The sequence below is a fragment of the Sorex fumeus genome, unplaced genomic scaffold, assembly GCF_029834395.1.
Source record: "Sorex fumeus unplaced genomic scaffold, SorFum_2.1 ptg000020l, whole genome shotgun sequence".
Taxonomy (NCBI): Eukaryota; Metazoa; Chordata; class Mammalia; order Eulipotyphla; family Soricidae; genus Sorex; species Sorex fumeus.
This window is the reverse complement of record NW_026606077.1, coordinates 14,018,539-14,042,761: the sequence shown is the minus strand read 5'-3', so window position 1 is coordinate 14,042,761 and position 24,223 is coordinate 14,018,539. Positions and strand designations below refer to the sequence as shown.

The 24,223-nt window shown below is 66.1% G+C and overlaps 1 protein-coding gene across 6 annotated transcripts in view; it reads right to left on the bottom strand.

Annotated features, from left to right (window-relative positions):
- Window positions 1-24,223, bottom strand: part of ZMIZ1 (zinc finger MIZ-type containing 1) — a 181,361-nt gene that overhangs the window by 7,932 nt on the left and 149,206 nt on the right. For 5 of the 6 annotated variants that reach the window (XM_056113420.1, XM_056113421.1, XM_056113425.1 and 2 more), the window contains exons 6-21: window positions 14,756-14,900; window positions 9,289-9,403; window positions 8,582-8,799; window positions 8,257-8,455; window positions 7,316-7,606; window positions 5,862-6,044; window positions 5,220-5,297; window positions 4,896-5,070; window positions 4,669-4,810; window positions 4,095-4,305; window positions 3,420-3,525; window positions 2,814-2,974; window positions 2,137-2,204; window positions 1,984-2,052; window positions 1,384-1,628; window positions 447-613 (exon numbers count right to left, since the gene is read on the bottom strand). In XM_056113420.1, the coding sequence (XP_055969395.1) occupies window positions 447-613; window positions 1,384-1,628; window positions 1,984-2,052; window positions 2,137-2,204; window positions 2,814-2,974; window positions 3,420-3,525; window positions 4,095-4,305; window positions 4,669-4,810; window positions 4,896-5,070; window positions 5,220-5,297; window positions 5,862-6,044; window positions 7,316-7,606; window positions 8,257-8,455; window positions 8,582-8,799; window positions 9,289-9,403; window positions 14,756-14,900 (2,573 nt within the window). The remainder of the gene's footprint in view (window positions 1-446; window positions 614-1,383; window positions 1,629-1,983; window positions 2,053-2,136; window positions 2,205-2,813; window positions 2,975-3,419; window positions 3,526-4,094; window positions 4,306-4,668; window positions 4,811-4,895; window positions 5,071-5,219; window positions 5,298-5,861; window positions 6,045-7,315; window positions 7,607-8,256; window positions 8,456-8,581; window positions 8,800-9,288; window positions 9,404-14,755; window positions 14,901-24,223) is intronic. The other variant, XM_056113422.1, reaches the window with a different exon arrangement.

Here is a 24,223-nt window from a genome sequence, read left to right as displayed (position 1 = left end):
GGGGGAGGATCAGGACACTCTCCCAGGGCTGGGGAGTCGAAGTAGTTCCCACCAACCAGGTCCCTGTCGGGCAGCCCAGGCCTTGGTGCTCCAGGGGGGAGGGATGGTCCTCCTCCAGATGGCCAGGCTAGGCCACAGTGGCTGCCCGCAAACCCAAGCAAAGGCATGGGCTCCCTGGGCTGTGTTTGTCTCTGCACCTGGCCTGACCCTTGGGTCAGGCTAGGGCCGCACCTGCCCAGCCGACTGGCCCGGGCGATGCTCACTGGCCAGGACTCAGGGCAGCAGGCAGGAGGGTGGCCCAAGACCGCAGGGGCCACTCAGCACCCAGCGAGCAGTGTGGAGTGGGCGGGAGCCAATACCCAAGAGGTGCCCCCCGCCCCCCTGCAGGAAGGGCAGGGCGCCCGTGCAGACCCCTCAGTCCCGAGGGAGAGGGAAGAGGCACTCACGGTTTCCTGCATGGAGTGGCTGAGGGGCTTCTCGAGAGCGGCCATGTTGCTCGGCATGTCTGGGGGGTGGGAGAGTTGCGGGGGGCCGTGCATGAAGTCGTTCATGGGCGCTGCGCCGGGGTTCCCGTGGGGGAAGTCGAAGCTGCCGTGGGTCTGGTAGTTGTTGCCTGGGGGGTGGGGGTGGGGGGAGGTCAGACAGTGGCGGTCACCCAAGGGGCTGGGTGATCTGCAGGCAGTGGGCAGGGGTCCCACAGCTGTAAAAAGGGGCTGGACAGGAGAGAGGGGCAGTGGGCCAGGGGGTGGGAGTGAGCTGGGGTCTCCCCAGCCTTGGGGGCCACCAGTATGCCCTGAAGCCACAGGGAGCCCCTCAGCTTCCAAAGGCTCGGGGCAGCCACGCCTGGCAGAGCCCACCCACACGCCCCGCCACGGCCTGTGGACGTCCACTCCGCAGGCTGGGGCCCTGGCAGCCCTGGCTGAAGCCTTTCTCCAGGGGCTGCTCTCCCAGGGGCTGGGGAGGGGAGGCCCTTGCAGAGACAAGGACAGGAGGGGACAAGCAGTGGGGAAGAAGGGAAGCAACGTGACCGCAGCGGCCCCAGGCTGGAGCTCCAGGCCCTGAACCGTTCCCGAGGCGGAAAAGAACTGCAGGGAAGTTAGGGAAGAGGAAGCAAGCGGCCGAGGAGGACATGGCTGCCCGGAGAGTGTCTGGATGCCCAGTGGGTCCTTGCCCGGGAGGAGGTGGCTGGGGCAGCCCCGTGCCCGCTGGCCCCCAAACCAGGCGTGGACGCTCAGACACCAACCCGGCCAGGCAGATGTGGTCTGCTCTGATGTGGACCCCACCGTGACACGAAGTGGCCTCGCCTGTCCCTTCCAGGCGCTGGGGACAGGGTTCACTGAAGCTGGCCCCCCCGCCCCCCACCAGGAGCCAGCAGTCACTTACCCTGGCCGCTGTAGTCGCCAGAGCTGCTGCCCGCGGGCGGGGGCGGGAGCGGGTAGGGGGCGGGCCCGGGACCCAGGGCCGCGATCATCTCCATGACGTTGGGCATGGTCATCTGGCTGGGGCTCATGGTCTTGAAGCGCTTGGAGGGGACGCCGTCAGGGTCGTCCTTGATGTGGAGGTCTGACTTGATGGGGACGGGACGCCAGCTGCACGTGGGGTCGATGGTGACCTCTTCAAACTCGGAGCTGGCAGTGAGGAGGACAGGCTGAGTCGGGGGAGGGGGGGGCGGGGCAGAGGGCAGGGTGCATGTCTGCAGCTGGGGGCCCCCGGGGCTCAGGCCCACTGTCCCCGCGCCACGCTCTGAACAGGACACAGGTGCGGTCAGGGGGACGTGTCTGAAAGCTGGCGATGCTCCCGCCAGGAACCGCAAGTGTCCAGGCTGGAGGGCAGCCGTCCAGGGCATGGCAGCTTCCCGCACTGGCCAGCTGTGGCTCTTTCTGGAAAGTTCTTTGGCCCCAGGCACAAGTGTTGCAGAGGCGAACAACGAGGATGTGGAGGGCGTGCCAGGGATGCCCCCCGCCCCCGCGAGTACCCACTTACTGCTGGATGGCGTTCAGGATGCCCCACATGTACTGGTCCACCTCCAGGCCCTCCAGCAGCGCCGTCTTACTGCGGACAGGAGCGGGCGGCTCAGTCCCCACCCTCCCCGTGCCCGCAGGACCCTGCCCTCAGCCAGATGTGAGGGACACTCACTTGCACACAGGACACCTCCAGGTCCCCCGCTCGCAGTTCAGCTGCAGGTAGGACTCCAGGTCAAAGCACTGTGGGAATCCAAGCATGAAAGTTTGTGAGTCTACAACTGTACCTCATGGTGCTTCACTAATAAAAAAAAAATAAAAGAAACAAAAAAAAACAAAGCACCGTGGGACAGTGACACCCTGAGTCTGGAGCCCAGAGCCCAGCAGAGGCCTGGCCCCACCCTGCCCGCTGCCCCTCGGGCGGGTGTGGGGAGCGGAGGGGGCTGGACGTGCCCCCCTCCAGAGCACCCCCATCCCGCCCCACCTCAGCTGACCCTGACCACCAGCTCAGGGCCAGGCCCAGGAGGGGCTGAGTGAGCTCTGACATAGCCCAGCCTCTCAGGCCCAGGCCAGTGGGGTCTGGAAGACGGCATGGCCTGGGCAGGGACAGGGCAGTGGGGGTCGCTGGTGGACAGTGTGGGGGGAGTCAGTTGGGGTTTCTGGTGGATACTAGGGTGGCAGTTGGGGTCCCTGAGTGACAGTGTGGGGGCAGTTGGGGTCACTGGGTGACGAGGGAGCAATCGGATCCCTGGATGACAGTGTGTGTGTGTGGGGGGTCAGTAAGGGTCCCTGGGTGACGGGGGGAGGGGCAGTCGGGGTCCTTGGTGGACGCGCGGTTTGGCGGGAACAGACCTGGACGTGCTTGCAGTCATGGCCACGTGCGGGGAGCTGGATGCGCCGGAAGGTGATGGGACACTTGAGGGACACCTTGATGGCCGTCTGCTCCACGCCGTCCTCCCCGTTGAGGGTTGTGTTCCCTGACGAGGCCGCCACGCTGCTGAAGTTCCGCTTGACTGTGGGCGTGGGTGGGTGAGCGGGGCGGGGCTCCCGCACAATTCCCCGACCTGGGTCCCTCCTGGGCCCAGCTGCAGCCTGATGCACCGCGCCCCCCCCATGGGCAAGAAAGGCCCCAGCACCCCCCCGGCACCCGATGGGGGACTAGAGGGATGAAATGAAAATCTAAGCTGGGGGAAAGGGTGTGTCTCCAGAGTCGTCACCTAAGTCCTTCTCAGGAGAGGCCCTGGAGAGATCAGGCATGGGGTCCCGGGGGCCCCAGCCCCCAGCTCAGGACCCGTTTCTAGCACTCCCCTTTCTCCCAGGGTCACTTCCTCCAGGAAGCCTGCCTGGCCTGCCTGTGCCACGGCACCCAGTCTGACTTCTCCCACCCCAAGGACCACGGGCAGCCGGCGGTATCTGGCACGGAGCCAGGGGTGGACCGTGATTTGGGCCCACACTCACTCTTGGTGATGCAGTGCTCAGCGGGCAGCAGGCGCTTCTTGAGGAGGCCCTGGAGCACGGAGCGCACGGACGGCCGGTGGACCAGCTGCAGCACGAAGAGGTGGGACTGCGGGGGTGGGGGGTGGGAGGTCAGAGGTCAGGGAGCTTGGAGGCCCAGGGTGCGTCCCTGGGTCACCTGCCGGGCACCTGGCCAAGATGACTGTCGTGAGACCCCGCCCGTGAAAGGCCCTGGGCACGGTGCCGCCAGACCCACCCACAGGCCCTGTTAGCCAGCCCCCCGGCAGGGCTCATCACCCCTGCGCCCCACAGGGGTGGGCAGGGCACGGCCACCCAGCCCTGGGTGGGGGAGGAGCAGGCCCGAGGTGGCTCACGCCCTGCTGACCCTGGACGGTCCCAGGGCATCTCTGCAGAGCCGAGCACGGCCCCCTGTGCGGTGCCTGACCCCGCCTCTGTGAGAGGGCGAGAACAGAGCCCCGTGGGGGGCTTCGAGCAGAGGGGCGCGGGCGCAGCGCAGGAGAACCACGGCCAGGCCACTGGCAGAGCAGGGGGGCCGCCCCGCTGGCCTAGGTCTTCCCAAGGCCCCCGTCGGGGTGGCAGGGGTAAGAGCTGGAAGCTGAAGAGTTGGGGGGGCCCTCCCCACATCCCCCCCGCCTGCGGGCGCGGCCCGGCACTCACGCAGCAGCACGCCGTGACGGTGATCTGGATGGTGTTGCGGCCCGGCTGGCACACGTGCTTCAAGTGCAGGGGCTTGTGGGAGGTCTTGTTGTCGCCGCGCTCGATGGTCAGGGGGGTGGCGTTGACGCTGACCTGCACCGACGCCGGCCAGTTGGTGTTCATCTGCCGGTCCTCGTGGTGGTAGCACTTGAACTGCAGCTCCAGGTCGGACCTGGGGAACGAACGGGCTCATCTGACTCTAACCCCCGAATGGTCACCCCGCTCTCTGCGGGCTCCGCTGGACAGACTCACCCAGCAGGCTATAAGCTGGGGCTGGGCGCGTCCCCACCCCAGGGGCCTGCCGGGGAGGCCCCCAAGGCCAAGGCTGCCACTGACTCGGCTGTGCCACCCCAGCTCCGCACCCATGGACACGAGGCAGGGCCACAGAAGCAGCAGGTCTCTGGGTGGGCCCCCCGGGAAAGTGGGGTCAGCGGGCCTCCACGGCCGGGTGCCCAGGCCTGTCGCTGCCCTCAGGAGAGCCCCGGGTGCAGCGCCAGCCAGCACTGCCCGTGTGCGTGGCTCCTCGGATGCTCACCTCCACATCAGCGTCTGGTGGACCGTGGGCCGCAGGTGGAAGACGTGGTTGCTGACGGCCAGGTTGTGCTCCAGGCGGAAGGGCTCGAGCACCACGCCGTCGCGCACCGGGAAGGTGAGCCGCAGCTCGTCGTTGTGGCCGGCTGCGGGCGGGAAGACATGGTGAGCCGTGGCTCCGGGGGAGGGGGGCGGAGGGGGGCAGCCGGCCACAGCTCCATGGGCACTCACCGGGCGGAGGCGGCAGGGCGTTCATATTTGGCTTGATGTCGGGGGGGAAGGGCGGCTTGACGTCTTGGCTGGGGGACAGGTATGCGGGAATGCTGCTACCAGGGGTCATGGGGGGCGTGGGGTTCCCTGGGACAGGCGAGTGCGGGTAATTTGCCACGGGGACAGGCCTGGGAGGCTGCAGGGAGACAGACCACATAGGTTACGGGGTGCAGGACACGCAGCCCCGGCACTCGGACCCCGCCCGCCTGCCCTCTCTCCGCACCAGCCCACACCCTGAGGACCGCAGAGGGGAGGCTGAGGCCGGGGGGGGCGGGGGGCGCGTACCCTGCTGACGGCCCCCTGGCTGTAGTTGCTGTAGCTGCTTCCCGAGAAGGTGTTATTCTGTCCGTTAAACTGCTCTGGCTGCAAAGACAGGTCAGCAGTGCCGTGAGTGGCCGCGAGGACAAAGTTCCGCAAGCCCACCCTGATGCTGGGGCAGGGGCTGGCATGGCCCAGTGGAGCTTGGGGTCCACGCAACCAGGAGACGTAGTCTCTGAAGGCGGCGCAGACCGAGCGAGCACCGCGGGAGGCCGGGGAGTGGACACAGGGGGCAGCCCCACGAGCATCTCCCAGTGACCACAAAGCCTGGAGACACCCATCCCTGATGGCCTGAGACCCAGAAACCACCCACACGACCACCAGGAAGGGAAGGGTCGGGCGGGGCCTGGTGGCCAGTGGAGAGCAAGGGCTGCACGCAGCCGCCGTCAGACGCCAGGCCCGGAGGACACGGGCTTCCCGCCACAGTGGGCTCGCAGCTCTGAGGGCAAGGGCGTACATGCCTGCCGCAGAGACAAAGTTCAGGGAGAGGGTCTGCCCCCAGGTAGGAGCAGGTTGGCTGGCCTGGCGTGAGCGCCCTAAGCCACAGAGCCTGAGCCCTGGGCACGGCTGGCACAGGGAAGACGAGGGGCAGGCACTGGTGGGACTCACCTTGTAATACTGCCCCATGTTGACTGTAGGGGGTGGGTACTGCCCGGTGCTCGGCTGGCTGGGCATCCTCTGCCCAGGATAGTTGGGGGAGGTGAGGGGCCTTGGGGCGTTGGGGGTGGGGTACTGGCCCGGCTGGGTGGGGAACTGGCTGTTTGGTCCGTATTGCTGGTTTCCGTAATTGGGCTGTGGCAGAGAGGACGGGGAGGGTGGTGGTTAGGGCCATGACGACGGTACTGCCCCGTGCCCCGTGGTCCCCTCCTACCCTGCGCGGCCTGAGTCCCAGAACCCGCCGCCCTCCCAGGACTCAGCCCCTCACGCCACTGGGAGGGGGCGGGACTTGAAAGGTCCTGTGCATCTCCACCAAGGAAGCACAGTGGCCGCCCCCTGGCAGGCGACCCGGGCCAGCACGTGTGCTGAGTGGGGGCCAAGGTCAGGTCGACCAGGGACGGAAATGAGCCCCCTCTGGAGACCACGAAGTCTCCAGGGACGGGCAGAGGCCGATGCACGGTGACCAGGCCACTCCTGCCCACTCTGGCACCTGGTCAACGGATCGGGGAACCTGCAGGGCCATCTGCTGCCCCACAGCCTGTGGCCTGGGGTCAGCGGGCACTCCCGCCCATCTTAAGTCTCTCTGGCACAGGTGCAGAGGTTTCTGAGCCTGGACAGTGTGTCTCAAGGACTCCTTGTCTCTGCTGAGGGCAGTGCAATCTGGACGGTTGCCACCCAGCCAGAGCACGCTTGGCTAGGGTGGCCTTTGGGGTGGCCCAGAGCACAGCAGGGTCACTGGTGCCAGCTCACTGGGACCCTTATCGCCTTCCCTGGAGGGTGGGCCTGAGTGTCCGCAGCCCGGCCAGTGGGGACACCAGGAGAGGTGTGTGGCCAGGCGCCCCGCGGGGGTCTCTGCTCCTGCCCTGGGCCTCATCTGAGCCACGCTCCTGGGGACCCCGACTTCCCCTGGGCTCATCAGGATCGGAGTCACCTGTGGTCGAGCCACGTGGGATGTCGGCAACACCCAGAGGTCTCACTCCCAACCCGTGAGCCCTCCGAGCGGGCAGTGGCAGGAGGCTGCGGGCAGCTCCCCAGGGTTCCACAGTCGAACCAGACACTGAGCCCGGATGGCACTTACTCCGCGAGTGCTCACGAGGTGCCCTGCGCCCCTTCCTTCAGGAAGCCCCCCGGCCTGGCCTCACACGCGCCAGAGGGCGGGAAGCTGCTGCACTTTTCTCACTCGACTCAGCCCTGTCCCGCCCGCCCTGAGCAAGTCCCGGCCCGCTTATCCCGTGCAGAGCTCGGGCCGTCGGCCGCTGGGGGGCGGACGATGTCCCCGAGGGCCCGAGCAGAGGCCTGGTCTGGGGAGGGCAGAGCCGGACTCGAGCTCGGAGGCTCCTCGGGCTCTGCTGCGGCCGCATGGTGCTGTCCACGGCCCCCACTGCCCGGCCCGCACGCGCACTCACCTCGCCCGGGTAGGGCCTCTTTATGCTCTGAATGGGGAGGGACTGGGGCCGGGGCCCCGGGTAGCTCTGCTGGGCCATCCGCTGCCCGTGGGTGCCAAAGGGGCTGATGCCTGGCGGCCGGGGCTGGTTCATGCCCATGGGAGGGCCGCTCATTCCCGAGGGCGTCATGCCTGCCGCCATGTTGGCGGGGTTCAGGCTGCCCCCCATGGACGTGGGGCCCCGTGGCCCGGGCTGGTTCATGAATTGGCTGTTATACGCCTGGGTGGGACCCATCTGGAAAGAGGAACAGACCTTCAACGGGAGGAGAAGAAAAACAAGAATAAAATGCCACATGCATTGAAAGTGCAGGGAGGGGAGGGGGAGAGGGGGGCTTGGGGCTGGGGTGGGGTGGGGGGCATGTTTCCCAGCGGCTGTGGCCTGGCTGTGGCCGGTGACCACTGGCTGCCTGGGCTTGCTGCTGCCCTCTGCAGGTCACACAGGAAAGGTGCAGACTGGGAGAGGGAGGGGTGATGGGGGGGCATTTTCGGGAAGGCAGGCAGGGAGTGGGGAGGGGGTGCAGGGCATGGGGTGGACGCGGGTGCGAGGGGTGGGGGGGCAAGGCTGGGCGCCTCTCCCAGAGCACTGGCCCTGCCCTCGGTGCTGGCCAGTGGAGGGACCTTCACTGCTATCCCAGGAACCTGCAGCGCCCGCCCCTATGCTCGTCTGCCCTCACCCCTGCCCCGTCGTCCTTCTGAAGGGTGGGTGGTTGGGCGGGGCCTGGGCTGAGTCCAGGCGGGCTCAGACTCTCGGGACAGATCCGGGCCGCATTCGGCTAGAGGGTCTCATGGAAACCCCTCCCGCCCCGGACTCCCAGCACTCGTGGGTGGGCTCTGTGTGTGTGTGTGTGTGTGTGTGTGTGTATGTGCGCGCGCGCGCGTGTAGTGTGTGTGTACGTGGCTTACCGGTCCATACTGGTTCATATCTTTATTCTGCGTCTCCTGCAAGGCCGCCACGGTCGCCGTGGCCGTGGCTGTGGCCGTAGCTGCCGCTGCCGCCACCGCTGCCGCCGCGGCTGCCGCTGCCGGCTGCGTGAAGTCCGCGGGCGGCCTGGTGTGCGGGGGGATGCCCATGCCCGCCGGGGCACTAGGGCCCCCGGGGTAGCTGTGAAGGAGAAGGTGCGAGTCAGGGCCGCCACTCACACCGCTCTGGGGTCCGGGGGCCGCTGCAGAGCCTCTGGGAGGCGGGAAGGATGGGTTGGGGGGCAGAGACAGAGGGGGGCCTGTTCACCTGGCTCCGAAGGCGCCGCTGCCGGGGTAGCTGGGCCGCCCGTACATGCCCTGCTGGAGGTAGGGCTGCGCCGGGCCCGCCTTGGCCGAGAACTGCTGCTGCTGCCCTGCAAACTGCGGCGAGCTGAGGCCGGGGTTGCTGGTGCTCATGCCGGACGCCATGGGGTTGCCGCCGGGGTTCATGGGGTTGTTGGCATTGGCCATGGGGTTCCCAAGGACCTGTGGGCACAGTGGGGAGAGAGGGGCAAGGGAAACGGGGTGGGCATGGGGAAGGGAACGAGGAAATGGACAGTCCAGTGTGTGTGTGTGTGTTTGTGTGTGGGGGGTGAGGGGGTCCCTGCCGCCCCAACCAGAGGAGGGAGGCCCTGTGAGGGGAGCAGGGCCCATGCCCAGCAGGCATGCACGACCACCGCGGCCTACTGCCTTGTGAGGGGACGGGGTGGCGGCCAGCTCCGTGGCCTCTGGTCTCCCACAGGGGCCCAGTTGGCGGGCACAGACTTGGGCATGGAAGGGGTCAGCCCTCAGGCCGGGGAGGGAGAGTTTTGAGTTCCAGCCACTGGGAGGCTGAGAAAGCCGGAAGTTCTCCTGGGCCTGGCAGTCCCCGTGGTTTGTCAGGTGACAGCTGGTCACTCTGCCAGGTCCCCACGGGGCTGCGTCTGCAGGGTGAGCTCCAGGCGGGCGGGCGGGGAGGGGGGGGGCGCCTCTTACCTGGCTCTGGGATGTGTTGGTCACTCCCCAGACCGTGGTGACCACGGAGAGGGAGCCGGGAGGCTGGTTGGTGTTCTGCTGCCAAGGGACAGAGTCGTAGGGGAAGGACCCATCACTGCAAGGGGGACGGAGGACAGGCTCAGGGCAGGCACCCGCAGCCCCACCCAGCCCCGTCAGGACGCCCTGGGCTGGCGTCTGCTGCCCCGGTCCAGTGCCGCCAGGCAGGATCTCCCACCACGGCACCTTTCCCTGGGGTCCCGGCCCTTCACCCTTCCCTGCCTCCCACCCAGCCCACCAGGCTCTCCTGCCTCCTGACCCTGGAAACCATGGCCTTCCCTGGGGACCCGCATGACACTCAGTGTCCTCCTTGCCAGGTGATGCCCCTCGAGTCCTGCCTCTCCCAGAGTCCCCATGTTCATGTCCTGAGGCCCCGTGAGGAGGTCGTGGCCTTCGGCCTCCCATGCTCAGGAGCGCGGGTAACGGCTCCCCGTGAGCGGGACATCCTCAGGTGCTCTGTGGCACCCCCCTGAGCCAGGTCTGCTGGGCATTCCAGCAGAGCGCCCCCAAAGGAGAGCCAGGAAGAGAGCGGAAGTGCAGCTGGGTGGGCGGCTGTCCCGCACGCAGCCGACCTGGGCTAGGTCCCCAGCATTCTTGGATCTCGGGAGCTCCTCGGAAGTGATTCCTGAGTATAGAGCCAGGGGCACCCCCTAAGCACCGCGGGCGTGGCCCCAAAACAAAATAAAAAAGCAAAAACAAACAAACAAAAAAGAGACTCCAGAATGGGGTCAGGGCCCGCCAGCAGGGCACAGCAGGTGGAGCCAGGGCCCACCCCACAGCGAGGGGCGTCTGTGAACCAGCCCCATCCCAGGAGCCCGCCCAGGGCCGAGACGCTGGGCCCTCGGAAGGTGACGGCAGGGGTGGACACTCTGCAGAGGGTGGGCAGCGGCACCACACCCTTCTTGCTGCCCCAAGGTCAGCGCCCAGGAAGGCCTGTCCTGACTCCCTGAGCTGGACAGAATGGCCCCACTCCCCCGCCAAGCCCATCTCCCCCTGCCCGGCCTTTCTCTGGTGCCCGGGGACAAGCCCTGACTCCGTGCAGGTGCAGGTCAGGGGGCAGCAAGAGGGACGGCCCGGCCACATCTGAGCTGGACCTCTGCCAGGTCTAGAGGTGTGCGGGGTGCAAGAGGGCACGGCACGTCTGGCCGCATCAGCGCTGTCCTTGGGGACCGGCCTGCGGTCAAGCGCAGGCTGGGCTGCCAGAGACACTTTCCCTGCCCGGCCCTGGGTGCAGGCCCGCCTTTGCTTTCTGGTTTGTTTTGGGGCTGCGCCAGGCGGTGCTCAGGGATGGTCCCTTGTGGGCCGAGTGGAGGGCACGCGCCTTATCCCAGTGCCATGGCTCCGGGCCCCAGGAACAGAGCAGGCTGGGCAGTGGCTGTCCAGAAGGGCGGGACCCCGGGCACCAGCGCAGCACATGCCAAGGCTGAGGCCGGCTTCTCCCGGCCCGGCCCCCTGAGGCTGAGGCCTTGGTAGGAAAGCCCCAGGCACCCATTGCTGAGGGTGGATCCCTGGAGGGCAGAAACAGCTCCTTTCTGGGGGTGCCCCTGGGCTCAGACACTGGGGGGTGTGCCACCCTGGGCCGGCCGGCCGGGGCACCCTGGGATGGGGCCTGCCGTGGTGTTCACGCTGGTCTGGGGACAGCGTGTGGCGGGCTCAGGCAGAGGAATGACCCGGAGTCCAAGCACGAGCCCTCTCACCCGCCCCGAAGCACAGGGGCTGCCCAGAGGGGCTCTGCTGGCCAGAGCATGGCCCGTCCTTGAAGAGACCACACTCAAGACACCTGCAGGCTCCGGACCCCGCACCCTGCCACCGTCCATCGGGTCAGTCTGAGAAGGCCACAGGGCAGCTGGCCTGAAGCCACGGCCCTCCACCTATCTACCACCCACACCCTGAGACGGTCACGCATCTCCCTGGCTCCTCCGGACTCGTCTGCAGGGACCCCCGTCCTCACTGCCCCAAACGAGTGCCCGCCTCTCTCCGCCTGCCTAACACCCTGAATTCTCCGGTTCCCCAGGCCTGGCAGGAGCCCATCACACACCCAGGGAGAGGCTGCTGTGCTGTGCACCCACGCAGACCCCATGCCCCTGGCGCCCCCACCAGGGCGAGGGCCTGAGGAAGCTCAGACTGCCTGGGTCCTTCTGTGAGGTGGCCCCACCCAGAACCTGGTGCAGAAAAGTGGGCGCCTGCCTGCGCCGTGGACACTGCAGAAGCACTGCCGGCCACGGTCACCATCAGGGGTGGGGTGGGCTTTTGCCCAGGATTCTACACGCATGGGGTGATAGGAAGGGGCTTTCTCCAGAGCCCACTGATGACCCCCAAACGGATTCAACTGGCACAACTGTAAGTGGAGGAGGCTGGGGGGGTGGTCCAGAGCCCTCCAGGTGGCCCGTCCACTGCAGGGGGCAGGAGCCAGCATGGCAGAGGCAGCCTAGGAGGCTGAAAGAAACCCCGGGGTCTGGGTCAGCTTCTGGGGCAACCTGGGGGATCCACCATGGGGCTGGCTGGGTCACAGCGGGCTGCAGAGCAAACCCACATGCATCCCCGAGACAAATGGTGCCCACCGGGCTGGAGCAATAGCACAGCGGGTAGGGTGCTACAAGGATGACCTAGGTTCACTTCCCAGCACCCCTGATGTTCCCCCAAGCACCGTCAGGAGTAATTCCTGAGCATGTGAGCCAGGAGTAACCCCTGTGCATTACTGGGTTTTTGTGACCCAAAAAGAAAAAAAAAAGTGCTCACAGAGTGGGCCGGAGGGAGGGCCTGGCCCCACAAAGCCCAGCTCAGACAAAACACTATGGAAGGGGCTGCCCAGAGCCAACCACAGGCGTGGGCCTGGACCAAGCTTTGTGGCCCAAATTCAGTAACATTTCTGAGGCGAATGTTCCAATGACCAGGGCCGGGAGATAGTCTGGTTGCCTGCACAAGGCCAACCACCCAGGCTTGATCCCTGGTCCTGTGAGCCCCGCAGGAGTGATCTCTGAGCACTGGAAATTAGAAGAGAGCCCCGAGCTGGCCCCCCAAACCAACACACAAAAAAATATATAAATAAGGGAGAAAAAAAAAATCTATTGAAAACTCAAACCACAGAGGAAGGCCTTGGGGCCGGGGGTCCGTGCTATGAGTCGCCCTGTAGGTCAGACCCTAGCTCGGCCCCTGATGGGACGTGGCACTTCCATCATCTCAGCGGTCACACTCGTGAAGACGGTCACTGCCCACCTAGGACAAAACGGAAGCTGAGCGCAGCACCAGTCCTCGTCTGAGACGGGGCACGGCAGCGCAGGACGGTTCTGCACGCCCCGCACCCTCTAAGGGCATCACTGCGCTCTTGCCGAATGTCCTCCACGCCTCACGCTTCCCCGAGCAGCCCCGTCTTTCATCTCTAGCCAGCAAACTCCTTCCCAAACGACAAAAGGCCAGGCTGGAGACGCCCCTTTGTGATTCTCCATCTCCTCTGCACTTCTCATATTTTCACAGCGCCGTCACAACGGATGGTGGCCGTGTCTGCATGCCAAACGGGAGAGGAGGGAGGTCCCCAAGTGGAGGGAGGAGTCCTGGCTCCGGGACACCCCTGCAGCAAGCCCACGAAGCCTGCGTGGGGGGGGGGGGCACTTGCCTCCCCCACACTCCACATCTCCGCACCTGGGAGGGACAACAAGTCCTCCAGCCTGCCTGCCCTGAGTGGGCTCGACTGGCCCCTGCAAGGCTCTGAGGTCCCCCGATGGAACATGCACCGGCCTGTCAGATCTGGTGGTGCGGGCGCTCTCTCTGGCCCAGCACGCTCCCTCGTCCGGGTCAGCCCCTCGCCCCCTCCTCCCGAGCACGCTAACTGCATGTTCCCCACAGGAGTGGACTGCAGGGCCCCTCACCCCCATTCGCTTTCCCAACACTGGCAGGAGCAGGAAGAAATTTTATTTTTGCTTTTTGGGTCACACCTGGTGATGCACAGGGGTGACTCCTGGCTCTGCACTCAGGAATTACCATATGGGATGCTGGGAATCGAACCCAGGTTGGAAAACGCCCTACCCGCTGTGCTATTGATCCAGCCCATTTTTTTTTTTTCTTTTAGGGGCAGGAATAAAGGGTCACGGCAGGCTGTGCTGGAGAGGAGCGAAGGGAGCTGGGCCTGAGTGCCCACCAGTCTGGGCAGCAGAGGGGGTGGTCCTGTCTGTTCCAGGCCAGATTGTGGGCACAGGAAGCCGACAGGCCACAAGGCTGCCCCAGCGGCCCAGAGAGAAGGCCACGAGACGGCCCGTGCCCGGCTGACCGTGGGTGCAGTGGGCCCAGCCAGGGGCGCCTCTCAGCGGGGAGGGAGGGCACCCACCCTTCTTCCCCAGCTCTAGCTGACTTTGACTGTAATCAGGTAAGAGGAAACAAGACCACTAGGCTTTCCTTCCTCTCTGGGCTGATGGCTACCAACAATGTGTGAATGGCCAACGGCCCTGCGCTGCTCCCCCCCAGCTCGGGCGTCTGCATGGGTCTGCCAGCGGAGGGTGGTCCCTACTGGCTGCCCCACCCCGTGGGAGGTCGTGGCCTCACTGGCTGCAGCAGGGGCCACAGGAGCGGGGTCACCAGGGTGGCGGGTCCCCTTGCCCTCTCCTGATGCCTGCGGTCAGGGCCAAGTCTTCGGACGGCCGGACACACCCGCACACCCCACCCTCCAATCTCGGTCCCGGGCAGCCGCCACTGACACTTCTTTTGTCTTGAGCAGCTCCGTGGGATGGGGCTGGAGTTCGATGACACCCAGGGTTCACCCACAGGCGCTGGCTAGGTGACGGCAGCGTGGGCGGCAGCACTTGGCTGTGCTCCCTTGGGGCCGTGTCCTGGCTTGTCGCTGCAGCCCACCTGCCCTTCTAGCTCTGCCACAGGGAGGTGGCACCCCGGTCACAGTCCTCCAGACCTCGAACCCCGCAGGACACAGGCACAACAGTTGCCGTGACGCCAAGGGTTCCTGACTGCCTGCGCCGGGCCACCTGCCGGGCAGCTCTGAGGCCCCTCCACTCCAGAACCTTCGTTCACTTGGGGACACGCTGCCAACGCCCGACTTCTGCCCGCGTCTCGACAGGGAGACGCAAGTCTGGCCCGGCCTGGGGTCGGGCCCAAGAATGAGCGCTGAGTTCAGACCCCAGCGGGACAGTGCCCAAGGGGGACGGAGAGCTGGACCAGCTGTGCTGTGCTGGGCCGTCCCAGTGACCACACACTCCACCCTGCCCTGCACTTGGGGCCCTCTGAGGGGACACCACCACCACCTGGTGAGGGGGCCCCCAAGCCCCAAACCGCTGACTCCGGTGGAGAGCAGGAGTCCTCCCTGGGGGATGGAGGGCGATGCCAAGGCCGCAGCCTCTGTGCGGCAGAGCCGGGCACCCCGCCTCCCCCGGCCGCCTTGGTGCGGTGCGGCCTGTGCGGGGCTCACCTGTGTGACAGGGTGGGTTTCATGGAGCTCATGGAGTTGAGGGGGGGCTGCATGGGGAGCTTCCCGGGGGGGTCGCTCTGGCGGCTCTTCTGGTGACGGAGTAGCAGGAGGCGGCCGAGCTCCTCACACCAGGAGGAGAGCAGCGCTGGAAGGAAGGACAGGAGTGAGTGACCAGCCCAAGGCACCTGCCGTCCCGCCTCTGCTCCGACCCCCACTCTGCGGGACCCAGGATGGGCACCGTGGTCTCTTCAGTGGAGCGAGCAAACAGTCGCAGAGGGGTTTGGTGCCGCCCCGGCCATGGAGTGATGGTCAGGGGCGGAGACGCCGGACGCAGCCACCCCCAGCCAAGGTCCAGTCCCGAACCAGCAGGGCCTGGGCAGTCCCTGCCTTCAGGCCCCTGAGCACACTGACTGGGCAGGAGGGGTGTCTCGGTCAGGCTCTGGGCCCTTCCTCACGCTGGCCACAGAGGGCGGGACCCAGGCGGTGCCCCCTCACCACTGTGGGTGAGAACCCACAGATCAGACAGCGGGCGAGGAGGCAAGAAGGCCAAGTCCGGGGGCCGGGAGAGGCCAGTGCTGAGGGCGCTTGTCTCCAGGCGCGACCCCTCTGTGACCCTGGCGTAGTCAGAAGGCACACGAGTCTGAGGACCGAGCCCCCAAAGGTGGCACGTCCTGTGGCCCTGCCCTCCTGGGACGCTGGCAGGAGGGAGGTGGGTGGGTAGTTCTGTCCTGTGTGTGGGCAGAAACCAACAGGGCGCCCCCAGTGGGCACCTGCCCACAAGAGGCTGAGGGAAGCCGCTGCCTCCGAGGGGCTGAAACAAACGCGTCTCCTTGTGGCTCCTTCCACTAGCAGGAGACCCTGGTCTGGAAGGGACCCCCTGGACCGGATGCGGACAGCTGGGCACTGCCCGCTGGGCACGCCCCAGGCTCGGGTGCCTACTAATCCCCAGGGGGGACGGTTCACTCACGCGGGCACCACGCCGCCTTTGCCACGGGGACCAAGCCTGCTGCAGGGACGGAGTGACACGTTTGCTCGCTGCCATAAGTAGGGAGGGGTTTGCATGGGGAAGCCAGGAATCAGGAGGGGTGCGTGGGGCTGGGAGGGGGCTGGCCGCAACTTGTGGTGTCTGTGTGCGTGCGCACGTGAGTGACGGGAGAACTGGGAGGCAGGGGAAGCTGGTACTCCTGAGGCCCAGACCTGGGGCAGGCCTAGAGCAATGTCACAGGGGGTGGGGTTTTGCCTTTGGCATGTCAAACCCAGGTTCGGTCCCCAGCACCTTATATGGTCCCCCAGAGTGATCCCTGAGTAACACCGGGTGTTCCCCAATGCCCCTCCTCGTGTCAAACCACGCCCTGTGGTAGGAGAGGCAGAAAGGGCTCCTGGGAGCATGGACGTGGGTCAGTGTTGCTGCCTCGCCTGAGGCCCTGCCCTCCAGCTGCCCAGGGCCTGGTACTGTCCCAGGACCCAGGCAACACAGAGACTCCACCCCTCCCCAGACGTGTCCAGACTCATGTAGGGGGGCTGGAGCAATAGCACAGCAGGGAGGGCGTTTGCCTTGGACGCGGTCACGCCGGGTTTGATTCCCAGCATCCCACATGGTCCCCCGAGCACCGCCAGGAGTCACCCCTGTGCATCGCCAGGTGTGACCCCCAAAAAGCAAAACAAAAAACAGATTCATCTAGGACCCCGAGTTGGTCTAGAGTGATCCCTGAGCACTACCTGGTGGAGCCAAAAAGACCGAGCAGCGAGAACATACAGACTGAAACCCCAAGTGTGGGGCTCCTGGCAGAGCCCTCCTACCCCAACACGGGCGAAGCCTCTCAGGGCCGTCCTCTGCCCCAGCGTCCCTGCTCTCAACCCCGACGGAGGAGCCCCCTGCAGGCTCTGCACGTGCCATGGCTCTGAGCTCCAACACTACTACCTGCTGGGCGCTCGGGCCCCTCCTGGCCCCTGGGATGCAGGGCTCCTGGAGTGCCCACCCTCAGTCCTGACCACTGTGCTCCCTGCCTCCCAGAGGCCGCCAGGGGAGATTCTACGGGCCGGGCCGGGGCCCTGCGCATGGGGACTGTCCCTGTGACTCGCATTCCTCTGGCAGGACACCCCGGGAGACAGCTCGGCCCCCGCCCACCCTGCTGCTTCCTGGAGGAGAAGACACACACACACACACACACACACACACGGCACCCACCTCTGGGCCTGAGGTGAAGCAGCGCAGGCAGACACTGTGTGTGTGTGCGCGCGTGTAAGAGAGTGCGAGAGAGAGGGACAGAGAGCGAGTGTGTGTGTGTGTGTGTGTATGAGCACATGCCTGCAACTTTGCGTCTGCGTGCATGTGAAGTGTCTATGTGTACATGCAGGCCAGAAGGTGGGTTCTACACGAGAACTTCCCCTCGATGGCAGGAACACACCTGAGAGGCCTCAGTGGCCATGACCTTGGGCACATGAAGCAGCGCCTTCCTGGGGCAGAGGCAGGATGGCAGGGAAAGAGCCTGCCTGGCCCAGGGCTGGCCCAGGCTGATCCCTGACAACCCATATGGGCCACGAGCACAACCAGGAGTAAATCCCCAAGCAGAGCCTAGAGAAAGCCCCGCATACCGCTGGGTGTGGCCCCAAACCCCCAAGTAAGCAGAAACCCCATAAACCAGAGAAAACTTTCTTGGGGAAACACCTGGCTTTCCTGAACAGCATCACGGGCCCGCCCCCTGCCACACTGTCCCGTGTCCCCAACGCTTTAGACTCCCAATGCTTTGGACCACCCACAGCAGCTTGGCCTCGTACGGGCGAAAAGTTAGAAGAGGCCCGTTGAGTGGCTGGTCCCTGTCCCTCTCTGCCCATTCTTGAGCACAGCCCGCCCCACGCTGTGGCTGGCAGAGGTGCCGCCTGCAGGAGCTGGGTGCACCCAGCAGCCCCTCCCCCCGCCCTCCTGGGCTCCCAGCCCCTCCCACACACTCTCCAGGATGTGAACTCCTGGGAAGTGAACTCCGGAGGACCCGAGCCAGAGCCAGTGGGGCTGATTCCCAAACCGGTTTGTCTGTCCCTGCAGGGGCAGAGCCTCGGGGCAGGACGCTGGAACCTGAACTGAGGCCAGGTGGGAAGCTGCCAGAGCTTCAGGAAACTGCAGCCCACCTCACCAACAGGGCTGCGGGGGCTCCTGGTAACTTGGGTTCAAGTGACAGTGCGGACCCTCCCCCCCCCCCCCCCCCCCGGGACGGAGAGACAGCGGAGAGGGTGCCTGCCTTGCACGCAGCTCACCCGGGCTCCATCCCTGGCACCCCATACGGTCCCTGGGCCCTGCGGGGGGGGGGGGGGGAACCCCCTGGGTACAGAGCCAGGAGCAAGTCCTGACCCCCACTGGTTAAGGTCCCCAAGCCCCACCCCAAAACAGAAAAGTGAAAGCAGACGCCCAGCAGGGCGTGGGCGGTCTCCGCAGGTGGGCAGCAGAGCCCACTCTTTCTTACTTTGGTTTCTGGGGCCACACCCGGCTGTGCTCAGGACTCGCTCCGAGTGCTCAGACGACTGTATGCAGTGCCAGGGGGGGAACTGGGGCCGGCTGTTCGAGGTGAGTGCCCGCCCCATCTCCCGGGCCTCGGGGCATTTCCATCTGGAGGAGGCTGTTTGCTCACCCCAGCAGCCTAGGAGGCTGGCCTGCCCTGAGCAGGCTGGCAGGGCCCCAACCCGGAGGGCAGCAAACACACCCTTTGCCCTGCCCTGCCACCAGCCTGGCCCCCGCAGCGAGGAGGAGGGTGAGCACAGGGACCCTGACAGGCTCGGCACTTACCCACGTCTCGGGCCTCGCCTGGTTGGGGGCGGGTGCAAAGGCAGCCAACAGCAGGAGCGCAGTACCCAGAGCAGCAACGGAACAGGGGCGGCCTGGGGCAGGTCAGGAACACCCTCCTCTGCTCCCGCAAGTCCAGAAGGGGAGGACGGGCCAGGAGGGAGACCCCGAGAGGACTCCGGCGGGTGGGGGAGGAGAGCGGGTCTCAGAGCCGCCCGCCTCCCGTGCCCTCTGTCCCCGCGCCCCTCCCGCGCTCTTGGCAGCGCCAGAGGCAGCCAGGGGTGGCCGGGCTGGCGAGAACAGGGCCCTCACCCAGGCCGCCGGCAGCTCCCAGCCCTGATGGGCCCGGAGGCCAGGGGCGGTGCTTGCCAGAACAGTGGGTCGTGTCTGCCCGTTTTGATGCCCCCAAGTGTGGCCCAGAAACAAATGTCGAGAAAGGCCACCTCTCCTGCCCGGCCCCAGCTTCCCCTGGCAGAGCAGCCTGGGTGGCCCCTAAGCAGTCAGGTTCCAGGTACAAGGTGCCCAGGCAGATTCCTTCCTCCCCGCGTGGGCGGTGAGGGCCAGGGGCACCAGGGTTGGGAGGAGGGGGCTGGCTCCCCTGGTCTGGCCCCCTCTTCAACCAGGAGGCTGGCAGCTCGGGCGGGCTCAGACGCTGCCCCCCACCCGCCGGGCACCCAGCTGAGAGATGAGCCACACGATCCAGCCCCACACGCACCCTCGCTGGCAAGGACCCTCCAACTTGCTCTTGCGAGGGGGCCTCGGCCATCCCTGCATCCCGCTGGGCCTTCCGAAACCGCAGGGTTCCCGGGGCTCCGGGCGGGGTGGGGCTACTATGCTACTCTTTCAGCGTGCCCTGTCCTTGTTGTTCTGCATGACAGACCCCCTCTGAGGGAAGCCCAGCAGAGTCAGAAGCTACAGAGAGGCGGGGGCAGCGGGGGTGGGGGGGTTCCCCTCCCAGCAGGCGCCCCTTCACGGCCGGCCAGCAACGATTCTCGGAGGGAATTTTTTTTTACAATCCATCTGCTTGCTGCAATGGGAATCAGCATGTTTCTGAGAATCAGCTGAGGACTGGTGTCTCCTGACGGTGCCTCACACCCGGGAGACAGCTGGGTGACGCTCGAACCCGGGAGGTGAGCTTCCGGGACGGAACGGGCCCACCGGGGACTCCAGGCCACGGGGGCTCAATTCTGCCTGTGCTCCAGGTTCACGAGCGCCGGGCTCGGCCCCAGAGGAGTTCCAGCCTCCTGGTGGGGGGGAGGGGGGGAGGAGGAAGACCCTGCCAAGTGTCAGGGATCTCCACCCGCGCCCAAGCCTGCCCGTGGCTGCTCCCAGTCTGCGAGTGGCAGACTCAGGGACACGCTCCGACAGTTCTGTCGACCAGCTCGGAACCCGGTGGCCAGGCAAGCAGCTGCAAGGCATCTCACGCCCCAGCTCAGCCGAGCTCTCAAGGCGCAGTGGGGCGAACCGGGTGGCAGAGGCGGAAGTGGCCTCTGCCAGACGCTGTTCTGGCAACCTGGGTCCTCCCTCCCCGCCAGGCCAAGCCTGCTGTTCCCTGGACACTGCCCACACGTGCTCAGGGCTAGCTGGGTCCTGGACAGCCGGACAGCCGCTGCGCTGCCAGCACTCAGGAAGAGGCCCAGCCAGGCCAGCTGCAGGGGGCAGCTCCAGGCAGGCAGAAGCTAGGGTGGGGGCACGTGCCTCGTAGGCGGCTCCCTGGTCCTCCCCCAGAACAGCATCTGGCCCCCTCATGGGGGGGGTCTGGGGCCCAGACTCACGACTGACCACCCAGCGTGGACACGGACGGGAGCAGAGCCAGGGCTTTCCTGCGACCGAAGCTGCCAGAGAAGCTGCCCGAGGCCAGGCACAAAGAGCGTCCCCTGGATACTGCCTCTGGAAGGCCAGCTGGCCAGTCTGAAATGCGACACCGTGCACTGTGCTGGCCGTCCTGCAAGGGCCCACCACCACCTAGGGTGGGATCTGGTGCTCAGAGAGGTTAGGCAGCCTACCCGGAGGCCACCAGCAGAATCTGGCAGGCGTCTACTTTCACGAGTGAGTGGCTTTGTGTACACCAGCAGTGCCCAGACCCGTCCTTCTTGCAAAGCCAAGGGCCAGCTCGGCCGGCTGGGCACATGTCTGCATGCCGGAGATCCTGTTCTGGGCCGCAGAGCACCACCGGGAGTGACCATGGGACACTGAACCAGGAGTGGGCCTCCCCGACCACCGGGCGAGGCTCAAGACACTGACCGCTGCGCTGCATGGCCACACAGCACGCTGTCCCTCTGATACTCTCCGAAAGGAGGCACGGGCCGAAAGGCCGCAGGAATCAGGGGACAAGCTAGTCGCAGACACCCATGCACCCAGTTCCCCTCCCCAAGGAAGCAGGCGGGGCGCTGCTGCCCCCCAAGCTGCTCTCTCCTCTCCCTGCCCCTGCCGCACAGCCTGACTCCTCATGCCCCCCCCCCCCCACACTGGAGGAAAAGGGGTCCCGGGGCCAGGAACAAAGCCTGACCCTCGGCAACAGCCCACAGAGGCAGGCGTCCGGGCGCAGACTGTCCGCTGGACAGAGGGCAGTGGGTCACACCTGGAGGATGGCCGCCCCTTCTCTCACCCCTCTTCGGCCCGGACTGCAAAGCACTGACTGGCCCAGGACAGCCTGAGCTGGCTTGCCTGGTCAAGGAGGCACCGAGAACCCTGCGGCCGTGGCCTGGAGAAACCCCAAAGACACAGGCAGCACGGGCAGACGGGTGGTCAGCGGTCAGCTTCTCACCACCCACTGCTGGGCTCCCGGACACCAGAGCACCCAGAGAGAAGCCATCAGCCATCAGCCATGGCAGAGCACTCAGGCACCCCATGCCTGGCCGTGGCTTCTCAGACAGGCGGAAGGGATGCTGTGAACATCCTCCTGCAACAGGGCTTCTTCCCCTGTCTCTCTGGTAAACCAGAGACGTAAGGGAGCCCCGAGGTCCCCTGTCCCTGTCCCACGCAGAGATAACCCAGCAAGGGCGAGGACATCCAACAAGAGACATGAGCGCACCAGGGGCCGGCCGGGCAGGCCCTGGAAGTCCACCTCCGCGGGGCAACGGCACTCACCGAAGCTCACACCATCCATCACGGCCCTGCCAGAGATCCCGGGCATTTGATTAGACCGATACGGGGCCGGGGCGAGGCATGGTTGGGCGCTTCCTCCCCTCGCCTACAAATCAGAGCGTCACACACGATCCGATGACCAACTGCACATTTATCTCGGGAGGGCCCATCCGTCACTCCTCAGCACCTGGCTCTGTGCCTCCTGTGGGCGGGGACTTAAGGGTGCCCCCCAGTCCACGCGGCACCCTCGCTCCAAAGCCCGGCCCTCGGTACCGGGGCGCAGAGCAGACATGCCCTGGAAGGCTCGCCTCGCCCTTGGTGGCACCCATGCAGCGGGGTGGTGTGCTCCGAAGCAGGAGCCACGGGCCACCGAGCCCTGCAGACGTGGTGAGCTGCTCCCAACCGTTTCCCATTTCTCTTCACGGAACCCCGTGCGGACAGCGCGGCACGTGGCAGACAGACTGCTGACTCTCAGGGCCAAGGTGAAGGGCAGAGGAAGCCGTCGGGCCAGGCCCAGCGAGCTGCGCTTGGGAGGCACGGGGCGGGACCCCCGCTTCTCAAGGACGGCCGTTTCCCCAGCACCAGGGTTGCACCCGGCACCGCACAGAGCCCCCAAAGCAGGACAGGAACAGAAACGACCGAGGGTCCAGAGGGGTGGACACTTGGAGCCAGGAAGCAGCAGAGGCAGACCCCGAGCCCAGGCTCTGGGTGTGGACCCCGTCGCCCCCCACAGACCCTGCCAGCCAGGAGATGCAGAGCGGGCCGGCGTGGTGGCTGCAGCGACCCCCCCACCAGCAGGCTCCAATGGCTGCTGGTCAGTGCCAGCGCCGAGACGGGTGCTGGGCACAAGGGCGCGGCCCACTGAGACTAGGTCCCCACCCCGCCGCTGGCTGCAACCCCGCAGACGACGTCCAGGGGGTCACAGAGGCCCCTGCCCCTGCAGGCAGAATAGGGGAAGCTGTGAAAACTTCTGGGTCTAAATACCAGACCTCCTTGAGGGACAAAGATAGCACAGTGGTTAGGGCGCTCGCTTGCCTGGCACACAGCCAACCTGGGCCTGACCCCCAGCACCCCACATGGTTCCCTGAGCCTACCTGGAGTGACGCCTGAGTGCAGAGCTAGACTAAGCCCTGAGCACCACCGGGTATGGCCCCGCAACAATTAAAACCCCTCAAACCTCTTCTAGATGGGGGTCCACAGCAGGTTTCGATGAGGCATCAGGACTGCCAGAGAGACCCCCGGAGACCCCAGAACACGCAGAGACATCAGGCTCCCTACAGCGTTGCGGGATGTCAGTCACTTGAGTTGGGGGGAGGGGGCATATGGCAGCCGACAGTTGAGGGCCTCCCCACAGGAGCCCAGGATGGTGAGCGGAATGTATGTGACCAGCCTCCCCGCAGAGACAGCCAGCCCCATCCTCGGCTGCGTGTCCACAGCGGCTCAGCACCGCGGGCCTGGGGCCACCCCTCTACAGCGCACACGACCGCAGCTCAGAGGCTGGGCCTCTGCACTGGCCACGGCCCCCCCTGGCCTGGCAGCAGCAGAGGAGGGGCAGGGTGAGCGGGTGTCCAGGGCTGCCCTCAGACACCCTCTCTGCTGTCCCGGGCCAAGGCAAGCCGGCTCCTGCCCTGAGTCTGAGTTTGTAACTGTTTCGAGAGGGGCAAGGAGGCAGGTGCCCCCCCGCCAGCACAAGCCCCCCAGGGCCTGGGGACCTGCCTCCAGCACCCCACGCCCCTCCCCCAAATGCCAAAATGTCAACACTCTTTTGTTGCCACTTAAACCAATTTGGGGGTAATTCTGCAGGCAATTGTCTTCCGCTTTACCAGCGAGGCGCAGTGATTGCAGGAGGCTGTGGTTTGGGCCCTAATTGTATGGTAATCGCTTCTGTTTATGATCGATGCGGAAATCACCATTGTTTTCCAGCAGGCTCATTTAATCAAAAAAGTGCAGGGGTGGGCACGGACTGAAATTAGGCAGAGCAACGGGGTGGGGGTGGGACCGGGACCGGGGACTCCAGGAGGAGGGAGGGGGAGACCCGAAGCCCTAGCAGGGAGACAGAGGGGCAGGCAAGACGTTGGGGGGGATGACAGGGGTCAGGCCGGCCATTAGGGGACACGTGAAATCGGAGATGCTGCGATCTCCAGGGCTCCCGCATGCAGACCTCGGGGCTCCTCCTTACAGACACGCCCGGAGGGGTGGGCGCACACTCACGGCCCACCCAATGGCCGAAACCTGAACCTCCCAGAGGCGGCCGGGCACAGGCTGGCTCGTGTTAGCACGGCGGGACGAGCCAACCCAGCTTGTGTAGAGCTGGGCCAGACTCTGAGGAGCCTCTCTGGCCGCCCCCAGCAGGAACGCTGCACGGACCCCACACAGGCCCCTGGGGACCTGGGACCATCGGGCTGTCACAGAAGGCCAGAGGAGACCATGGAGCAGCCCCCAGCCCAGCCTCCGTGCGGGCACAGGGCCACTGTGGCCTGTGGGGGGACTAAGTGGCCCCCTCGCGGCCCCCTAGGGCAGCCAGGCCCCCAGCCCTCCTTGATGACCTCCTTGGCCCGGGGTCGGGCCATGTGCTCGTGCCAAACGTGCCGAACACCCTGTGGCAC